Raw genomic sequence first — 22,384 nt, forward strand, 5'->3', positions numbered from 1 at the left:
GTCGTGTGCCCAACGCCTTCCGTTTCCGGACTGTCCAACCTTACTACGTATCTCCTGGGAGAGGCAAGCAAATTATGGTAGCATTTGCTCACCGCATGTTTCGAGGGGTTGGGTTCAGAGCACAGCTGTTGTTTCTCACCTCCTAAAGCAAACCCAGGATCCCCAAGGCGGCCAAGGGAGAGCCCCCTAAGTGGCTCTGGGTGTACCCGCGTCCACGGGTGTCACGCTGCTCGAACATCTCTAGATGGCAACGAAACATTAAAGCCTAAACCGAGGTAATTCCTCACCAGCAGGGGAGCTTCCCGGGTAGGCACTGCCTTTCCGCGCGTTGCTCAATTTCTGGGGGTGTCACACTAGACCGTGGTGATGTCACACTGGTGGGGCTGACATTTTACCGCGGGACCCCTTCCCGCCACCAATCTCCTTTAAATCACCGCGGGGTGGGCCGTGGGGAGGGGGCGGAGAAGTCGGCCCCCGCCGTCGACCCACGCTGGCTCCCCACGGAGACCCCACCGAGCCCCGACGGAGTCGCCCCGCCGCCGCCCCCCGCAGTCGGTGCGGCGGTCCTGACCCGTCCGCTGTCCCCGGCCCGCTCGGCGGCACTTCCGCCTCAGTAGGTATCATGGCGCGGGGCGGGTGAATAGCTCCCGCGGGGCGGGGCCGGCCGCTCGGCTCTCGGCTCGTCGGGTCTGGCGACAACAGCGGCTGCGGAGCGAGGGGCCCGGCGGTGGCCCCGGACGGCAGCGGGAGGCCGAGGCGGGAGCGCACGGGGCTGAGGCGGCGGCCAGGGCCCGGGCGGCGGAGCGGGCGGGGGGCTGAGGGGGCTCCCCCCGCGGAACGGGCGCGGGGGCGGCTCCGGGGGGCGGGGGCCGGGGCCCGGGCCGGCTCGCGCGGGGGGTATGATGACCCGGCGGCGGGGCCCCGGATCTCGTCTCCGCCGCCTCCTCTCGGCAGCCCCAGCTCACGGCTGAGAACCAGACACACCGGCGGTGAGTCGGGGCGGGCGGGCGGGCAGGGTCCTCGGGCGGGAGCGACCTCCTATCTGCCCCCGGAGGCGGGACCGGGCCGGCCGCGGGCTCTCCGGGAAGCCCGGCCTGCGGGGGACGCCTCTCTCGGCGTGCCCCCACCCGGGACCGGGCGCCGTGTCCTGCGGCCCGGCCTTTCTCGGTCGCGGAGGGGATTGCGTTCCCAGGAAAGTGAGGAGGCTCAGGGCTTGTTTTCGGGGCAACTCCCCCTGCCTCCTGCCACTTGTCTCCTGGGCGTGTTGTTGTCCTCAAATGACAGGGGGCCGCCTTGCGTCTCCTCGCTGGGCCGGTTTTTCCCCCCGGCTGTCGTGGCAGATTCCCAGTGTGTGGCTTGTGCGTGTGTATTTCACAGCTCTGCTGATCACCATGGTTGTGGGTTATTTGTGCTGTTTGGGACCAGGAAGCGGTGTCTGGAAAGGACGGAGGCGGTGGGGTGGGTGTGGAAGCTTTCCTGTCCTCTCCGCTGATGTTCGTTAATCGTTAGGTTTGTCATTTGTAATGATGGGGGAGACGACGTGGGACCAGCCCACTGAATGTATGTAGAGCTGTGCGAGTCAGATCTAGAGGTCTGGCGCGGACGGAAACTTTTGCTGTCTGTTGTCATTTTCCCAACGCTTTCGTGGTTTTTTTTCCTTTTTTTTTTTTTCTTTTTTGTTATTGTTTTTAAAGGTGAGGAAACAACCAAAACTCTTGGGTAAGGCCCACACTGTTCACAGATCTGTGGGAAAGAGGCCCTTTTTGTGCCTAGCAACCAAGACCCCGAGTTCGGTCGCCAGGAGCGCTGGTCTAACCTCCAGTTTGTTGTGGTGACAATCCGGGAGTACTGGCCTGTGTTTATGCTGGGCGCGCTTTCTTTCCTGTTTAGGTGGGGGAAGGGAGGAGGGGCTAGAGCAGGGGGAAAAACAAGCCCAAGCTCTAACGTCTTTCCTCCGCTTAAACCGTAGACTCGTTTTGAGGCATCCCTAGATGCTTGTTTTTAGTGACACTTTGGGGATTTTAAGTAATTGTATCAAAATCTTCATTTCAACTATAGATTTCTGCCCAATCTGTCCTTTATCTTGTTTCCTAGTAACTCTGTTGAAAACAGCAGCGTGGCTTCCTGCTCCTGATGAAGTGGGGTTAAATTAAGTGGCCAATGCCCTCAGCAGAACCTACAATTTTGCTCTTGTTTGTGTCAAGCTATTTTTGATTCCTGGTCTGTAGTCATTTGGGAAAAAAACAACAAAAACGTTACAGACAATGCAAATCATTACCAGCTTTTTTTCATATATAGGTCTAAAGCTTTTTGTAAAACATTTAAAAATCTAGCAAGTCATTTTACCTCGTAGTTGTTATTTAGCTGGTGATTTTGGATCTTTACATGTAATTAACTTAGGGTTCTGCATTATAATAATGGTATGATGGTATGATGAGGGATATCAGTGACTTTAAGATAACTGTTCCTGGCTTGAAGGATATTTTGGTAAAAGCACTTGTGGTTGCAACTGGAGGCAGCCAAGCCATAAAGCATCTGAGGATTAAAATGGTGAATGAGATCTTGCAGATATACTGGCTCTGGTTGTGCTGGTGACATTTTCATAACAAGTTTATCCTAACTTTGGACATTGTAGATTTATGGATTGTAGAGCAAGTTGATTGATGACTTGAGATTTAAAACCAAACCAGAACTCCCTTCTAAAAGAGAAAGAGGTCATCTCAAAACTCACAATTCTCAAGAAAATAGAATTCTTTAATTCTGTGGTTTTGTTTTCATAAGCATAGCTCAGCCAGTGGTTGGGTTGGTAGAAATCAGTGAGCCAAACTTGCCTTGTAAACTTCTGACACTTGGAACTTGTGCAACTTGTTGTTAGTTGTGTATTGTAACTGCTCCTTTTGTAATTTGAATTAATTTTGCAAACATGAACTTCCTGATCTGCCCATCTTTTTCATTTTCATGGTCTGTTTTCATTTTCATGACTATAGAAAGCATCCATATTTTTTAAAGTTTCTTTTTAAATTACAGTTTTTAGTGTTTCCCCAGTTTCTTATGTTTCATGCCATTCTGAGCACAAGTTTATCAAAGTCATTTTTTTCCCAAGTACCACTTCAACAATCACCGGTTTGCTTTTTGGTTCCTTTTTTGTTTTTTGTTCCTAATCCCCCAGCTCCCTAAATGCATTATGTATTTTCATAGAGCATAATTTGGCATTAAAAAAAGTGTTACATCCTGTTTTTATATTTTCTTTTTCTTTTCTGTGTGTCATATAACCTCAGCAACATTGTAAGCTCTTGGAAGATAGGAAAACTTATGTGTGTTTCTTTTGGATTCTTTAAGGGCACCTGGTACAGTGCTTTCTCAGAGGGCTTAATGAAAAAGGATCAGAAGACCTGAATGCTTTGCCAGCATTGCTACTCATTAACTCTGTGTAAAGCTTGTTTGGATTTCTTAGGTCTCCTTTTTCTCATCTTGGAATTAGGGAGTTTCAGAAAGAGTATTGTAAGGTCTGTTTTAGCTGTAAGAATCCCTGTGCTTTTTTGCCAGTATCTTCTCCATTCAAATATGTTTTTTATTTCCTTCTTATTCTAAACAGTTTTTCATTTTTCCACATCCCCTGGCAGACTGGCAAAAGTTATCACATTTGTCTGAAAGAGCCTCGTCCAACTCCGATCTGCCAATCTGTTGTTAGCTTACTGAAGTACTGTTTTCCTTAGGCCTTTGCAGGCTGATCTAAACAGGGTCCTCTTTCAGTGTCTGTGTTTCATACTGATCTGTGCTTTGCTTATTTGACATTTTCCTTATGCTAGAAATTCCTCAAGATACAGTTTTCTTTATTCTAAACTTTATAGATCTGTAAGCCATCCTTTGCACATACTAAGATAGTACCTTTTACCAAGCACAAAAAGCATCTACTTTCTTTTGTTCTGTTACTATAGATTCGTCATTCTAAGTAAATCTTAAGAGAGCTATTGAAATTTAGGGAACAGTATCCTGCCTAGAAAGATAGGTTGTATCCCTCAACTAGTTTACCAAAATATTACAAAATTGGTTTAAATGGATGGAATTGTAGAGTTACTCCTTTGTCAGCTAACCACCTATTTCACACCCTATTTTTATATACTAATTGGGAAACTGGCTTGTTTCACATAGTTCCATATGAAGACGTGCTACAGGAAAGGGGGGAGGGCTTCGTTTCAAATGGTGTCCTTGGAGTTTCAAGCTTATTTTTTCCTTGTGTATTACTATACAGTACTTCAAAAACTAATATACATTTTCTTGTAGACAAGAGACTATAATTTGTATCTCATCACGTATTTCTCTAATTTAGTCAGAATGACTTCTTGAGGACTCCTCATGTTTACATATGGAGAAGTAATGGGATCTCTTTATAGTCATTCATTATAACAGACATTTGGCACCTACTGTGTCAGCCATTATGGTCGATGCTGGTGATAAAAAGAGGGGCACCTGTTCTGCTATTGAGACTTGTCCTCCTGGCACTTGCAGTTTAGAAGAGAAGTCAACTTTTAAATAAATAATTGCAAATAGTCATATTTAGAGTACAATCCAGAGTGGCTCGCAGGTCAGTGTGTGATCTGGCCCTTGTCTGCTTCTTTGGGTCCTGCTTTTACTGTTTTCTCCCTTGTTCCGTCCCATCCATACCGGTTTCTTCTTCAAGTAGGCCAAGAATGTATCTTGACACTAACTGTCCTTTTTCACTGCGATGGCTCCTTCTTGACAGTTAGGTCTTAGCTTAAGTGCCACCACCTTGTAGGCCTTCCCTGACCACGAAACCATCTTTCACACGGTTATAGCGCTGGGTTTTGTTTTTGTTATAGCACTATCACCAGCTGCTATTTTCTTGGGGTGTGTGTATGTGACCCCAATAGAAGGACTCCAGGAGATAAGGAACCTTACCCATCTGGAACACCACTGTTATTCCTGTTGGCTAGCACAGTGCCAGGCGGACGTACTAGGTGTTCAGTATATGTTTGTTGAATGAATAAACGAAAAATAACTACAAGTGGGGTAAGTGCTAAGTAGCAGTAGAGGAAGCTGTGGGAGCCTTTCCCAGCAAACTAACCTAGTATAAAGCAGTCTGGGGGAGGCTTTCCTTGAGTGTTTGTGAGCCCAAGGCTCCCTCAACAGCAGGCTAGCTGAAGGAAAGCAGCTTTCCTCTCACAGGAGCCTGAAGTACATGTTCCAGGTTGAACCGAACGTTCCTGGTGGGCAGGCAGCTCGGCTCTCTGTGACCATTCAGGGATCCATGTTCTTTCCATCGTGTTGCTCTGCCATCCCTTGGGTGCTGTCTGGTGGTAGCAGGTTTCCATGGGTTCCTGCTGCTGGAAAGGAAAGGAACACGAAAGGCTCACCCACACGTCTCTCTGTTGGAGGGAGGGACTGGTAAACGTCGTCTAGCCATGTGCCTGGGACGAAGGAGAGCAGACGTTGATCAAACCAACAGCCTGTGCCACACTGAAAAGGTGAGCTGTAAGTGGAGACTAAAAGGATAAGTAGAAGTTAGAAAACGAGAAGGCTAAGAGGGCAAAATGAAATTCAGAGAGGGAACATGATGTGTGAAGTAACTGGGACAGGAGAAAGCAAGGCCTACTCCAGGAGCACAGAGAAATTTAGTACTACTGGGAGACAGGGTGTCTGCGGGAAAGCGCGGATGAAAAGAGGCTGCGAAACTAATCGGGCCAGATCTTATAAGGCCTGGAGAGCCAAATTAGAGATTTGGACTTTATCCGAAGGTTTTAAGGGGGGGACCGAGTTGCATTTTACTTACTTACTTAGGTACTTACTTACAAGAACCAAACATACTCTATTAGCACAAAAAAGCAGCCATAACCGGGCACAGCAAGCAGAGACATACATTTGCAGTCAAAGGGTTAGTGTTGCATACAAATGTAGCTTTTCTTTTTTGTAGCCTAGGCAATAGCCATGAGGACATAGAATAACTTGCTGTAGCAGCAGGTAAGGAAACCCAGGAGCACTCACCAGTGGTACAGAGCACAGTAACAAAAAGACATAAGGATGGATTTGACTACTTTAGTGCAGAATGTCTAGGACAGAACTGTAAATTCAGTTCAATACTAAGAAGCAAACACTAGAACTTGGTATTACTTCCAAAATAGCTCACTCAAGTGTATTGTATACTATTCTAAGTGGCAAAAAGGTGCTAAGTAAAGTTATTTACAGGTACAATGGTTGTATAGTACTTTTTAAATCTGCAATTTAGGTTTCAGGTTTTCCATTAAAAATTAACTGCAGGGAAATTCTATAAATTATACTTAAGCAATTTTGCTAGGAGAGTTTACCACAAAGAGATGAATACTGCCATCAAAATTATTATAGTTTAACAATAATCTCAATATCAGCAGCCACTATAGTTATTATCTGACTTGTTTGGGCATCTTCTAGTCTCATTTTATTCATGGTTCACAAACTCATGGGCATAGGAAAAGATCCAACGAACGAATCAACAATTAGACTGCACATGTCAACTTTAAAAATCGCACAGGGACTACATTGCAGCAGCTATTCCCAGTGTGTTTTAAGTTAAAGCACTCATTAAAAAATTTGTACCTAAGGCCTTTAAATAAAATTCTACCAATTTTTATAAATCTGAAATTTTAAGAACTACTATTTAGAAAACCTGGTTTACGTAGCAGTACCTTTTGCAGAAGAGAAAAGGAGACTGACTATAAACTATATCAACACTTAAGTGATCTGCACTATATGCCCTTGTGGCCAGAGAATTGCATTTTGTTTTTTTCTAAAAGGAAGGTGGTCTTTATATTTTGGACTTCTGAAGCTTGGTTTATAGTAACTAAAAACATCACTACTTTTGGAAGGTTATAGAAAAATTCTTAGAAAAAATGATACTTTCAAACATTAGTCACACTGTTGAAATACTCATCCAATGTTAACAGTTTATTTTTCAGTAAGAAGTAGAACTCTTCATAGCAAGTGCCCCGGAGTTGCCTCACACATTTCTACAGCCATTAAAAACCAAACAGCTAAATCGGCAAAATGTTTTTGTAGCCTTGCTGAACACCTATAGTTCTGTCCTCGGTTGTCTCAATAGACACCATGTTTTTCTGAGCAGATCGCATCTGACAGATATTAACACTGAGCTTACATACTGTACTGAGAAAGCCTGACACTGATAGGTGTGCTTGCTGTAGGGTCCTGTCTGATGCCCATGAAAGCAGATCTAGTTAATGCCCTTTGGGGACAGGAGAGTTTACTTTGCCTTGATTGGTTCTTGTTCTAACGAGCCAACTCTCACTTTTTGTTTATAATGATACTCTTTTTCAAAGTCCTGTAACGTTGATGGTAAAGGGAGCTCATCAAGTCCATTGTATGTGGTTCATCTGTAGCTTACTGCACAGCAGATATATTGCAGGCTGAAAGGGAAAGTCCTGTTTAGTGAGATAATAAGCAGTGGTTCAAAAACTTGCGAGAAGTAGGATCTTTACAGTGGAGGGGGGAAATACACATGGGTCGCGAGCATCAAAACTAAAGTTGGGTTCCACCGTTCAATTCAGGCACGCAGGGACCTGTGGCAGCGATGGAAGCTCACAGAGAAGAAAGAGGTCGTCGGTCCTCTTGGGCAGAGTCCCTGAGCAAAATCGTGCCTTCAGGTTTCCCTTCAGGAAGGGCTCTACATCACAGCGGTCCCTTGCTCCAGTCACAGGGAATACCCGTAATCAGAAGCAAATCGGGCACGAGGCTGTGTGTATAATCCAGCTGTGTATGGATTTTCCACACTCCTGTCTGCTAACCTGGGCTTGGCTGTCTCGATTCCTGACATTGCTTCTGCCTGTGTGACTGCAAACACAGGGTGGTTGTGTCCTCTTCTGGGTCACAGTTAGCTTGTGGGATTCCAGAATTGTCCCCACTTATTTCAGACATGCCAGGAGCTAACTTTGGTCCCAGTTTATATAACTGAGGAACCTGTGCAGTGACTTCAAATGCATGTATTTGGGCATCGGGAGGGGTGTCAACACCTTGTTCAGTACTAAGCTGCCTTCTCTCCGTAAACCCACCTTCTCCATCTTCTGTAGAAACCAAGGATGGATCAAATGTATCAAAAAATGTGGAATGTGGGCTCAGAGGGGCTGTGTGTGGTTTAATCAATTGCCATTTTGGGGCAAAATCTGAGCCAGCAGGAAAAGGGCATTTCTCAAGCATGAATTCAGAAAGGTATATTTTTCTTTTATTCAAAAAGAAAGGCTTTGGCTGCTTGTTTTAAGTTCTCGTGGGCTGCAGTTTGCTACAACCTGTGTCTCAGAGCAACTTCTTACAGTTCTCCTGGAAATACTGTCCGTATCACGTTCGGAGCTTACCCCATATCGCCTCTCTCTCCTTTGAGTGGGCTTCGAGTTCTACCAAACTTTTTACCACTATCCAGTGAACTTTGTGTCTTTGTGGACCACGAATATTTCTTCTTTACCGCATGGAGCATGTCCAGAGGAGGATTCTCTTCTTGCAAGTCTTGTTCCTGGGTGACACCCGAATCGTTATCCTTTTTAATGATTGTTTCAACAATCTGAGGAATTTCAGTGGCGGTTTTGGTTTCTCCTTGAAGAATTCATTGAAGGGCTTAATTCCAGTTGTAAGGCAACCTTTTCTCCGAAGGGCCCGCTTTGTTGCTGAGGAGTTGAGTCTCCTACGCTGATGTTTTTCTCTGTGACTGACATTTGTTACAGTTTCTGTGCACATTTTCACCAGGGGTTACCCCCTCCTGAGTGAAGAGATTCTGATATCTGTATTCCTCATTTTCCCCACTTTATCCATTGATTATAAGATCGGTGGGGGCCGTGCAGGGCAGCCCCGTCCAGGGGCACCTGTGGCCAGGCTGGCTCAGTCACCCCGAGGACACATCTGCCCACCCAAGGGTCCGTCCTGTCCCATCCAGGCCTGTCCCCTTCCCTCCTTGCCAACTGCCTGAGCAAGTGCAGTCCTTTCTCCAGGCCAGATGTCCCCCACTGGGCCTCCACCTCCTTCCCAGGCCTCCTCCCTCTCTTCACCCTTTTCACCTCCAGCTCCCCTCAGCTCGCACTGGAATGAGATGTGCTTTTTTAAAAGCTTCAGTTGTACAGTGAAGAGTGAATTGGGAGAAAGGAACTTAAAAGGGGGCTTGAGAGTGCAATTTGGGGGACACAAGTGAGGCTGTTGAAGTAAGTAGTCCAGAATTGTGCTATAGGGGTGGAGAACAATGGGTGGAGTAGAGAGATACTTGGTTTTCTTACCAAATTTGTCTTGCTTTATTTTTACAGAACATATATTCTTATTTACCGACTTACTGTGTGCTGGAGAATATATTCAAAATTGGCTAAAATTTATGACAAGAAATATTTTTGCATATATTTCAATAGGTAAATTTTGTAAAGGCACTACATGGATTCACATTTTTGTTTTGTTATAATTTGGTATTATGTCAGTGATATAGGTAGAATAAGACAATTTGTAAATTCATAGCCTAGGAGTTAAATTGCACTGACTTTAGCTTTTAATTTATACTTCTTTCTCTTCAAGGTTCATATAAATTATGGACACTCTTGTTTGAAGTAAATCCAGACCACGTTTTAGAAATTGAAGGCTGAGGATTTGTTCTTCGTTCCAGCTGTCTAGTCCAGGGCAGATGGTTTTTAGTTGCATTCAGGCACAAAGAAATGTACACATTGCTTTTTTATGTTCTGTAACATCCTTTGTCACGCTTCCTTCCTTTCTAGTTGTGTGTTTATTCTCTTATGACTAGTAAAATTATGTGATGTGTATTGGCGTGGAGACTTCCCCATTTCCCAAGGACTGCACAGATAAAAGGGAAGAATATTAAAAAGCAAAACAAACATTTGCAACTGCATCCTGCAGTGTAATATGAATGGTAGGGGGTAGATAGGAGGTTGGTAAGCAGGGATCCAATCACCCAACAAACACTTGAGTGTCTGTATATTGCCAGAGTCAGTGGTAGGTTCTGGTGATAGGAGCAAAGAACGTGACAACTAATGGAAGTTATACTGTAACTGGGAATGCAGCATTAAATAACTTCAAGTTATAAGGGAGGGACAGAGTGCCACGGGAGTGCATGGTGGGAGGGTGGTGGCTGGGGTGATTGTGGGGAGAGAGGGAGGAAAGGAGATAAGGAAGGAGGGAGGGAAAGGGAGAGAGAAGGAGAAAGGGAAAGGGAGGGAGGGGGAGGGAGGGAGGAAGAGGAAACAGTTTTCCCAGCAGGGAGTCTTAGGCTGAATTAGAGGGCCTTCCAAAAACTGAAAGAAGGGCAGTATGGTTGGAATGGAGGATATTTTAGAAGACAGCAACGAGATTTTTGGAGAGCTTTCTTAAGGCAGGTTGAGGATTTTGGACTTTATCCCCAAAGCACTGGAAACCTGGGAGGCAGGGGGAAGGAGGTGGTTAAGAAAAAAAAAGCAGACATCGATTTGCATGGTTTAAAAACAAAAATCCCCCATGTGCACTCAAGATAGTTTGGAGGCTACTGGAAGTTTGAATGAACTAGAATGGTTCCAATAAGGATAGAGAAAAATGGCGGATTTGAAATATACTTAGGAGGTAGAATGGAGAAGATTTGGTTATAGATTAGATATGGGGGAATAAGGATGCGGAATGAGTCAGGATAAAAATAGTAACTGAGTTCCAGGCACTACTACATGATTAAATCTTTAAATTTTCAGAAGAGCCCCACGAGGTAGGTATTGCTATGATTATTTGATAGATGAGGAAACAGACTCATTGCCTCCCTGATTTTTGGCTTGAGGCATTGGGTGCATGGTGGTGTCTCATAATTGAGATAGAAAACTGGGGTGGGGTAAAGGCTCATAAGTTTAATTTTGGACATGTTGAATTTGAGGTGTCTGTAAGATATCCAAGTGCAGTGTGGAGTGGTTATTTGGAAATAAGGAACTCAAGAGAGAGAAGTCTACGTTAGAGATAGAGAATTGAGAACCTTTTCCAGAAATGATAAATGCCCGGAAGAGGTTTTTGAAAGGGGAAAAGTATGGAGCAAGAGAAGAAGGATTAATGTGGAGCCCCAAGGCATCTGGAGCTATATTGTCGAGAAGGGAGAAGAGAATTATGAAATGGCTTGTACACATTATCAAATGTTTGGACTTTATTCTTAAAGTATTAGCTTTGGGATTAGTCTCTGGGCTTACTTAGCTGATGGGACGGACATTCGGGGACAGAAAGCTGGGTTGTTCTTCCTTCCTTTCCCCATGTTTTTCTGAGAATAACATCTCATGTTTCTTCAGAAGATCCTCTCCACTTTTCACTATCCTGATTACTTTCTTCTGGTCAGTTTATCACTGGTCCTCTTAAAGTGTAAGGGCAGAACTAGACACTGTTATGGACGATCTGAGCAGAATGGATGCCCTCCCATTGTTCACCGCGTTCTGGACACATTCTGTGAATATAGTTTAAGATTGAATTAGCTCTTGATTGGAGGGGAACATTATTACATGTTTCTCTTACCAACTGAAGGTGTTTTTCATATATTTTCTTGTTAAACCTTGTATCTGTCTTATCCTTGTGCTTTGTGCTAGCCATACTTTGGACCTAAGTAGGGAGGGATCTATATTTGTGTTAAATTTCATCTGCTGGATTTGCCTTATGGTTTTCTTCCCTATGGTGATCAGTTTGGACCTGTTACTTAGTAATATCGAATATCCTGCCCACACTTGGTTTACCTGTGAATTTTATAAGCATGCCATCTATGTATAAATTTAAATAATTGATTAAAAAGTTAATCGGGGCAGGAATGAAGACAGAGCTGTGGAATGAGCTCTGGCCAAAGAGCCCGGGTTTAACTTGCAAATTGACTATGCTGTGCCTTAGTTTCCTCATCTGTAAAATAGCAATTTTAGTATCTGTTTCAAAGGGTTGTGGTGAGAATTAAAGGAGTAATGTCTGTGAAGTGCTTAGACGACTACTTGGCACATAGTAAGTGATCAGTCATCTAAGCTACGATTATTATTGTTACTATTTTATAAACCATCATAGATGTTTATACTCCTTTAACAATATGTCCTATTGTTGAGGTTCCAAGAATTATTACGGATATGTAATTAGACCAAAAAGTTTGTAATTCTATAATAGGAAACATGTTTTGGAAAATGTATAAAACAAAACCCCAGCCAGATGCACGTTTTCTTGTGGTTTTTGTAAACAAAGAGTTTTCTTACGTACTAATGGAGGGGTTGTACACATTCGAGGGTCTGATTCTTCCTCTGTCTCGACACAGGTATGGCATCACAGCTGCAGGTGTTTTCCCCCCCATCAGTGTCGTCGAGTGCCTTCTGCAGTGCAAAGAAACTGAAAATAGAGCCCTCTGGCTGGGATGTTTCTGGACAGAGCAGCAACGACAAATATTATACCCACAGCAAAACCCTCCCAGCCGCACAAGGGCAAGCCGGCTCCTCTCACCAGGTAGCCAATTTCACCATCCCTGCGTACGACCAGGGCCTCCTCCTCCCGGCTCCTGCCGTGGAGCATATTGTTGTAACAGCTGCTGACAGCTCTGCCAGTGCTGCTACGTCAACCTTCCAAAGCAGCCAGAGCCTGACGCACAGGAGCAACGTGTCTTTGCTTGAGCCATATCAAAAATGTGGACTGAAAAGAAAAAGTGAGGAAGTGGACAGCAACGGTAGCGTGCAGATCATAGAAGAACATCCCCCTCTCATGCTGCAAAACAGGACTGTGGTGGGTGCTGCTGCCACGACCACCACGGTGACCACAAAAAGTAGCAGTTCCAGCGGAGAAGGGGATTACCAGCTGGTCCAGCATGAGATCCTTTGCTCTATGACCAACAGCTATGAAGTGTTGGAGTTCCTGGGCCGGGGAACGTTTGGACAGGTGGCTAAGTGCTGGAAGCGGAGCACCAAGGAAATCGTGGCCATTAAAATCTTGAAGAACCACCCATCCTATGCCAGACAAGGACAGATTGAAGTAAGCATCCTGTCCCGCCTGAGCAGTGAGAACGCTGACGAGTATAATTTTGTCCGTTCTTACGAGTGCTTTCAGCATAAGAATCACACCTGCCTTGTGTTTGAGATGCTGGAGCAGAACTTATATGATTTTCTAAAGCAGAACAAGTTTAGCCCACTGCCACTCAAGTACATCAGACCAATCCTGCAGCAGGTGGCCACAGCACTGATGAAGCTCAAGAGCCTCGGTCTGATCCACGCCGACCTGAAGCCTGAAAACATAATGCTGGTCGATCCGGTGCGCCAGCCCTACCGGGTGAAGGTCATTGACTTTGGTTCTGCCAGTCACGTTTCCAAGGCCGTGTGCTCCACCTACTTACAGTCCCGTTACTACAGGCAAGTGGCAAATGCTGAACGACTTGTCTTAGAATGAGATCTGTCTTTGTATTTCACATGTATCACATAGGGCTACATGTCACAAGGAATTTATTTACAGATTCCAAGATGGAAATAGGATGATGTTTTAGTCCATTTCAAACGGGTGGCGTTCCTACATGAACGTTATATCGTTTAACGCTAGAAAAATTAATCCAGTCCTGATTCTGAAGGTTGTTCCTAGTGGAATTATACAGTGGACCCTTGAACAACACGAGGGTTTGAGGGACCTACCTCCCACACAGTCAAAAATATGCATATAACTTTTCACTCCCCCAAAACGTAAGTTTTTGGGTGTTCTTGGGGCATTCCTTTGTACGTATATACCGCATTTTGTTTATCCTTTCATTTGTTGATGGACACTTGAGTGGTTTCATATTTTTGACCATTATAAATAATGCTGCGATGAACATTGGTGTGCAATTGTTTAAATCCTTGTTTTTAATTCTTTCAGCTGGAAGTAGAATTGCTGGGTCATATGGTAATTCTGTGTTTAACTTTCTGGGGAAACACCAAACTGTTTTCCACAGCTGTTGCACTATTTTACATTCCCACCAGCAATGCATGAGGATTCTCAGCTCTGCACATCCTTGCTAACATTTGTTATTTTTCTGGGGTTTTTTTTGTTTTGTTTGTTTGTTTGTTTGTTTTTTGGATAATAGCCAACCTCGTGTTAGTGAAATGATACCTCATTTTTTTTTCCCCATTTCCCTAATGATTAGTGATGTTGAGCATCTTTTCATGTGCATGTTGGCCATCTGTGTGTCCTCTGGAGAAATGTCTGTTCAAGTCCTTTGTCCATTTTTGAATTTTTTTTTTTTGTTGTTGTTGTTAAGTTGTAGGAGTTCTTTATATATTCTGGATATTAATCCCTTATCAGATATATGATTTGTGAATATTTTCTCCCATTTCATGAAGTTAACGTTTTCACAAAACTTTTAATTCTGATGAAGTCAAGTTTTTGTTTTGTTTTGTTTTGTTTTGTTGCTTGTGCTTTTGATATCATATCCAAGAAACCGTTGCCAAACCAATGTTATGAAGCTTTTCCTCTGTGTTTTCTACTAAATGTTTTATAGTTTTAGCTCTTACATTTAGGTCTTTGATCCATTTTGGTTTAATTTTTGTATATGGTGTAAGGTTAAGGGTCTAATATTCTATCTCATGTAGGTATTCAGTTTTCCCAGCACCCTTTGCTAAAGAGACTGTCCTTTCTCCATTGAATGGTCTTGGCACTCTTGTCAAAAATCCTTTGACCATATATATGAGGGTTTATTTCTGGTCTCTCCATTCTATTCCATTGGTCTCTATGTCTGTTTTTATGTTAGTACCACAATGTTTTGATTATACCTGTAGCTTTGTAGTAACTTTTGAAATCAGGAAGTGTGAGACCTCCAGGTTTATTCTCTTTCAAGGTTGTTTTGGCTACTCAAAGAGTCCCTTGCGATTCCATGAATTTTAGGATGGATTTTTCTTTTTCTGCAGAAGCCTCGTTTGTGTTTGCTGGGGATTGCACTGACTCTGTAAGTCACGTCGGTTAGTATTGGAGTCCTAACGACACTGTCTTCCAGTCCACCCTCATCTATTTTTTATCTTTTCCTTTTATAGTTTTATAAAACTATGATATTTCTTACTTGAGTGAGATGGAGTAAAGAAATTCCTAGAGCTTTTGGTTTCTGGCTTCATGCTGTTCTCGGCCACTTGACTAATTTTGAGAATCTCATCTCCATTTATTTATTCATGACTTGGAAGAGTTGGGTTCCAACTACTTTTGCTTCTACTCTTCTCTGAGCAATCCCACCGCCACCTGCATGTACTTATACATACATACAACACGGTTTACAGGCGCACTGAGGGTTCAGTTTTGCACCTCATTTTGAGCACTGGGGAGGTAAGGAGAGCACAGCTGAGGGATGAGAGCTGATCCGCTCTCGCTTTCTTGATCTTCTCTAGACAGTGGCTGCAGGTGTTCTCTAACTGTTTGCCCTGTTAAAGACCAAGTGCATTCTCTTGTAACTGAAGCAATTTTAGGACTGAAAAAGAGCAATAGAGATAAGAATTACTCATGAAATAATTTTTGATGGAATTTTCCCTTAAAGAGTAAAGGAGATTTGAGGGATAAATAGTTCCGGCCACTTAGCTTTCTCTAATATGAAATCTGAATAATTTTCAGTGTTAGATTGCTGGTCTTTCCCCCCTTTTCTTATCCTTTTAATGTAAGCTGTCATTTGAGTAATTTGGTTCTGTTTTTTTTTTTTAATGGAAAATAGCAAATTTTAAGCCCATTGGTAAGTACTCTTCAACAAAGTCCTATAAATCCATTGCATTTAGTTGTTAACCATATGAGTAAGTTTAAATGGAGCTCAGTTTACCTTAAAAACAGGAGGTTATTCTGTGTATTACTCACTGCTGAGCGTACTGAAGTTCAATGTCCAGGGCTGGCCTACGTTTAGGGTTTAACAGGAGTGTTCTGTTGTGTCATAGTAATACTTGATACTTAACCTAAGGCAAGCGGAATGGCAGCTCAGGCATTCCTTTTTTATCATTAGTTTTATCCAGTGTCTTCGTGTTGCTTTGTATCTTTATTGGAGTCCATTAAGTGGTCACCCTCTTGTCTTTCAGAAAACCTCCTGAAATTCTTTTGGCCAGTGAAGCATTCTGGCTCCAAGGCTGCCTTCCTCTTACCCTCCTTTTCAGTTTACATTGCCTCATCTTGCTGATAACATGCCAACATATTATCAGTTAACATAAAGTTTTGCCACCATGCTGTCTCTGTTGGCCATGGGCATGGCTAAATGACTCAGGCAATGGAAATCTACTTGATTTCCTGGCCCACTGTGAATGTAAATGTAGACTCATTCCAAGAGAAGTTGCTGTCTTTCTTTGGGGCTTGAGTTGGGGCTAGGCACAAATGTTTGCCGTGCTTATAAGCTCAGTGCTTTAACATTCTGACCAAACTATCTGGCCTTTATTTAAAGCTGAGCTCACTTTGTTATGTACGGAAGGACAGGGTTTAGCGAAGGAAAGCTTATTTTCATTTTATCCTAGACAAACAGTCCAGGTTCATCTGACAGTGAACCTACAGTTTCACCCAAGCCACAGATGCAGGAAGTTTGATTGCGTATAACATCTCTGACCTGTACGTTTGATGCCTCTGAGAGGGGCAGGAAGAAACAAGTATGTTCATGAAAATGAGCGGAGATGGCTCGTGCTGTGTGTTGAATGACCCTAACCTCAGCGTGCTCTGGGTTCCAGTGCAATAAAGCTTTCGGATCTTGAAGGAATTCTCCAATTTAAAGAAGTCTGAAGTTGGGAAATCAGTATGCAGGGGTTGTTGCTATTTCTACCATCTGATTATAGTCGTTAGAGCCTGTTTAGTATTTGTTCTTTAAGGATGGGATGTATTTTCAAAGAGACACCACCATGTCCAAAGTACAATTAATGCCATTTTCCTAAAGTGAATACTGCTAGTTTTGGTTTTTTTCCCCCTTTTTGCTGTGCTTTAATAGGTAATCTTTTTTTATGGCCCAGCTGTTAGAATGTCAGAGCTGGAAAGGGACCTAGGAGAGTAATTACCTAACTCAGCCTGCTTATTATACAGATGAGTAGAACCAGAATTTCATGTCTAGAGTTTATATTGAGGGATTGAGAAATAATGGAGGCCAAGGGGAAAGATGATATAGTAAGGAAAATATTACCAAGAATTATAATCTGAACTTAAAGTTTAAAACATTCAGACTTGCGAGATGAACGTGCTCCATATGATTCCTTTCTGTTCAGTAAAAGAACACAACTCAGTTCTTTCGCTTCCTAGAGTTTAGGTGAGTAACATTTCTAGGCTACAATGAGAGTGAAAATCCCTCAGACTGAGCGGCCTTATTTTATATTTACTGCTTTCATTTTTTTTCTTTTGATATCTTTTTGTATGGTAGATGTGGTAGAATGATTGTTTTGAGTGAGCTTTTGCTGGAAATCTTTAGCTGCTTTTGTTACTCCAGAAGCGGGGTGAGGCCAGATGGAAAAACTGATTTCAGCCAGTCTTCAGTTTTTTGTTTAATAGGGTTTGAGAGCTGCATTTAGTGTTTGTCTTAATTTCCCTGAAACTTGTGAGTTTTAGAAGCCTAATGATTGTCACACATTATTGCTACTTTTTTAAAGAAGTTAGTTATTAGGTGCCTGGCCCCTCTCTGGGACCTGCCTTTTGGATTTGAAAACGTCTTCCTGCTGTAGTGGGGCTGGTAGAATCAGTCCACTGCTCTTCAGTTGATGCTCAGGAATGGTCTAAGCCCAGTTTTCGTTTTGGCACAAAGCCATTTGCGTTCTCCCTGCCAGCTATTTTTGGCACTGTCATGAACTTGGACATTAATGATTCTGCTCACTGAAAGTAAAAAATTTGTTCCTTTTCAATTTTAGAAAAGCTTTTAAGTTTCTGGGTCCTCTTAGCTTCAAGTTTATTAATGCTGTCAAACTTGGGCTGTCTTCAAAACATGCCACGGTGGTTGGGATTTAATTGAACTCTGAAATCCTATCAGTAATGTGGCTCTCGCCACCTGTAACAGGAATATCACTTTGGAAGTTTGTTTCTTTAGCTAACAAAACCGCAGCTGACATCAAATAGTACAAAAACTGTCTACTTAGTGGTTCTATGCGTAGCTGTCACATAACGTAAGTCTCCGCAGGCCGGGATCTTCTGTTACTTCTGTGCAAGGATCAGGGAAGATCTGAAGGAGCCTATGGGGTCCTCTAACTTACCGTAACTGTTCGCTAGGGGCTGCTTGCTTAGAAAATTACTGGGGGCTGATAGTCTTATTTAGGGAAATATCTTTATACCCTCCCCCACTCAATTTTTGCTCCCCCCCAAACCTCCCCCAATAGCACGCGTTACATGAAAGTGAAGTTGGGGAAACCTGGGCGTTCCACGAAGAGGCATATATACTGTTAGATGGTTCCTGATGAAGACATCTGCTTTCCCTTGTCTCCTTTTAAATGAGGGACCTGAATGCCTTGGCACATTCAAATTCTGTGACTTGGAAAAGGAAAGGAAATTATTTGGAGAAGATGATGAAAGTATTTAAGAGCTCAGACCCTGGATCAAGGTCGCTTGGGCTTCACCATTTAGTAATTGTGTGACTTTGGGCAAGTTACTTAACCTCAGTGCCCAGTTTCTTCGCCTGTCAGATGGAAATGATACTTTGTTACACACCTTATACCATTGAGTATAAGGTGAAACATTATTTATGTACCAATGAGAAAGTAAAAGCACTGCCATGAAACTAAAATATACCATCATTTGCAAGAATCTTCTTAATTTCAGAGATGTTAAAATGTGAAAAAATGTCCATCTGAGAACTGAGGTAACGGTAATACCTACTTTCATCGAATTGGTGTAAGGGTTGACTACATTTATAAAGAACTTGGAAAAGTACACGATACGGAATAAGCACTATGTATCCTCTCTGAGTATTATCAATATTAGGGTTTTTGTTATCATCATCCTTTCTTTCTGGACCCATTTATCTCTTAATTGTAGTCAGTTTGAAAAATGCCCTGTGTACCACCCTGCCAAATAGGTTGTTACAGATGGGTTTAACCACTCCAGAGCCAGACTACCAGGATTCAAATTCTAGCTCTGCCCCTTACTAACTGTGATTTGGGGCAAATTATTTAATCTGCCTGAGTTTCCTCTGTAAATGGGGGTAACAGTTTTGCCTTGGACGTGTTCATAGATGTGTAATGCTCTTAAGTTTCTGGGATTTCCTTCGTCTTCTCTTCACGGTTCCCTAAGGTTAGGTTTCTCACTTGGAGCATCAATGGAAGTAAATATTTCTAAAAGCAAGCAAAGAATTCAAAGTTTTAAAATAATGATAATATAATAATAATAGTTATTGTTGTATTTAACACATATAGTGCTTACTATGTGCCAGGCACTGGTCAAGAACTTTAATATTTAAACATTTATTATGATTGTTAATTGCTTATCTAAAACTTACAGCGCTCTGAGTGGTAGGTACTCTTATGTTCATTTTATGAATGAAGACTTTGAGGCACAGACAGATTAGGTAATTGCCTACAGCTGTTATATAGTGGAACATAGGATTTGACCCCGATAGGCTGGCTCTGGAGGCCCTGCTGTCAACCACTACCGTGTTACCCTGAAAATAAGACCACGTCTTATGTTAATTTTTGCTCCAATAGGGCTTATTTTCAGGGGATGTCTTATTTTTTTCATGTACAACAATCTACATTTATTCAAATACAGTCATGTCATCTTCCGGAACATCGTCATAACGTACTAAATGTGTCCAAAATGCGTCCGTCTGCCTGACGATCTTAACTGGGGCTTATTTTCGTGGTAGGCCTTATTTTTGGGGAAACACGGTATGTCTGTACAGTAGGTATTTTGGTCACAAAGGGGTATTTATTGACCATACCATTTAATGGGTTTTTCCATAATTAAAAAAGTGCGAAGAATAACAAGAATAAGTCTAGGATTCCTTACCCGCGATTTCAAAATTCAGAAAACTCTAAAAACTGAAAATCTTTTTCTACTTTTGATATAAACTCATTTATTGGCAAGACCTGACTTGAACCAATTAAGGCTATTTAAAGTATTTAGCCGACTTAGTATGATTGCTCCTAGGTTTTGTTGCAGAGATTATGGTGCTTCCCTAAACTCCTTTGGGATTGTTATGCAATATATAGTGTGTGCCTGGTAGTACCTTTCTGAAATTCAAAAAATTCTGAATTCTAAAACACATCTGGCCCCAAGAGTTTCTAATGACGAATTTTATACCAAAGATCATTTTCACTTTCATTAAACCGATGTACCTTTAGCTGATGCTGAAATAGGACTTAGTCGACACAGTTCACTTCCCGAAATAATGTGGATTTTTTAAATCTCCTATGTTTGTTTTTGCTAGAGCCCCTGAGATTATTCTTGGATTACCGTTTTGTGAAGCTATTGATATGTGGTCATTGGGCTGTGTGATAGCTGAACTGTTCCTGGGATGGCCTCTTTATCCTGGTGCTTCGGAATATGATCAGGTAAGAGGTTTATTAAATGGAAATAGAAAGCAGGTGGTTACTAGTGAAATAGATTCTAGAGGGAGAGAAGTACTAGTGAAGTATTTAGAGAGTAGGGGAAGAATAGTCTAATTAGAAAGAATTTTTTAAAGAATAGAATTCTTAGTTTGAAATTATGCTTGCAATTCTACTTTTTAAAAAAGGATTTTATTTTACATTACTTTAGATTGGTACTTTCCCAGATCTGTAATAACTTATCAGAGTTATTAACTTTGGTTAGTAAACTAATGTGTCTTATGAGTTAAGATATGAAAGTAAGTAAGGATGAGGAATTGGAATTTTGAGTGAACTTTGGCTCATTCACAGCTGTTACTTCCTTTTATACATAACACACACTGAAGTCGATGCCCTCTGCTGAAACACATTGGGCCCCAGAAGCTGTGATATATATTGGGTTTCTGCAAAATTGGGTTTAGGAGGGAAATCATATGAGTTGAAAAGTATTGTAATAAATGATGTATGTCTCAAAATAGACAAGTTTTAGAAGATATACTACAATTTTCTAAGGAGCTGGTCCTGAGGGGAAAAGTTTTGCCATGGAAATAAATTGTGAATCTCATTTTTTAATTCTTTTATAACAATTGGTCTAACCACTATGTTGTAAGCCCTTTGAAGGCAGAGACTGTTTCATTCACCAGTGTATCCTCAACTCCTGACTTTGTGTCTGGCACATAGTAGGTTCAAGAGGTTTGGCTTGCTTGTTTGTTTATTTTTAAAAGAAATAAGTGGTTATTTGGAATTATTCAAAGGGAAAAAAAGAGCAAAACAATGTTTTTCCCTATTCAGCTTAGAATTTTGATTCCTCGATCTGTTTTAGAGTAGATGTAACATTTACCAACTCCCCAAAATTCGACTCTCTGAACATGTCTTTGAGTGAAACATAGAAAATGACATGTCACAAGTAACTAGTTACATTGTGCTTTGTAATTTTTAAATCTTTCTTCTATCTGTGAGAAGCAAGCCAGCTTCCTTATTTTGTAATAACGGTGAAGTGTGAGGGAGATTAAATGATGCAAAACCACAGTGGTTGAGTCAAGCCACTTCTCCTTTTTTGGATCTTAAACCCTTTTCAGAACCCAATGAAGCTTTGGGTCTTTTCAGAAAAATATAGTCACAATGTTTTGTGTACAAATTTAGGGGCTTCATGGACCCCTGAATAAGAAACCTGTTCTGAGCAATTACATCCTCCAAAGTGCCATTCTTAGCCCAAGTGCTTTGTGACATCTCTTCAACCTTAGTAAACAGATAGGTATTGTAAATTTTCCTAGTAAGTGGAACCAAGTAAAGTTAGATTTAGAAGCTAAGGTACAGCTGGTGCTTTCCTTGTAAAGAAATGATCTGGTAGTTTTGAGAAGTTTTTTGTGGTACATGGATGTGAAACTGGGTGGTAGGAGGAAGTTGTGTTTCCCGTGCTAAATAAATAGGATGCTGCTCTATGGGGCAGGATTGGGTTCATCCTGATGCATCTGTGGTTATACAGAAGGATTCCTATGGCAACATCCTTATTCTTACAGATGAGTTATTTTAACTTTATTGAGCCATAACTCACATACCATGTAATTCAGCCATTTAAAGTATACAATTCAGTGTTTTTGTAGCATGTTCACAGGGTTGTGAACTATTACCGCAATCAGTTTTAGAACATTTTCATCACTCCAAAAAGAAACCCCGTATCTATGAGCAATCGTCATTCTCCTCTAATCCCTGCCCTAGGAAACCACTAATCTACTTTCTGTCTCTGTAGATTTGACGATTCTAGTAATATCATATTCATCACATACAAATGTGGTGTTTTCTGGCAGGCTTCTTTTACTTAGCATGTTTTTCATCTGGGCTGTAGCACATATCATAACTTTATTCCTTTTGATGGCTAAGTAATATTCCTCTCTCTGTGTGTGTGTGTGTGTGTGTGTGTGTGT

At 42.1% G+C, this 22,384-nt stretch overlaps 1 protein-coding gene and 1 pseudogene across 9 annotated transcripts in view; one reads left to right on the forward strand and one right to left on the reverse strand.

Annotated features, from left to right (window-relative positions):
• Positions 1 to 254: 254 nt before the first annotated feature.
• The window catches only part of HIPK1 (homeodomain interacting protein kinase 1), a 47,317-nt gene continuing 25,187 nt past the window's right edge, over positions 255 to 22,384 (forward strand). For 7 of the 9 annotated variants that reach the window (XM_033092023.1, XM_033092029.1, XM_033092027.1 and 4 more), the window contains exons 1-3: positions 838 to 989; positions 12,269 to 13,346; positions 20,303 to 20,426. In XM_033092023.1, the coding sequence (XP_032947914.1) occupies positions 12,271 to 13,346; positions 20,303 to 20,426 (1,200 nt within the window). In that variant the 5' untranslated portion in view covers positions 838 to 989; positions 12,269 to 12,270. Of the gene's footprint in view, positions 276 to 414; positions 614 to 837; positions 990 to 12,268; positions 13,347 to 20,302; positions 20,427 to 22,384 lie in introns of those variants that run through there. The other 2 variants (XM_033092025.1, XM_033092024.1) reach the window with 2 other exon arrangements.
• LOC117014321 (suppressor of cytokine signaling 5-like) lies at positions 7,253 to 8,808 on the reverse strand (annotated as a pseudogene).

This window comes from Rhinolophus ferrumequinum, chromosome 22, assembly GCF_004115265.2.
Source record: "Rhinolophus ferrumequinum isolate MPI-CBG mRhiFer1 chromosome 22, mRhiFer1_v1.p, whole genome shotgun sequence".
NCBI lineage: Eukaryota > Metazoa > Chordata > Mammalia > Chiroptera > Rhinolophidae > Rhinolophus > Rhinolophus ferrumequinum.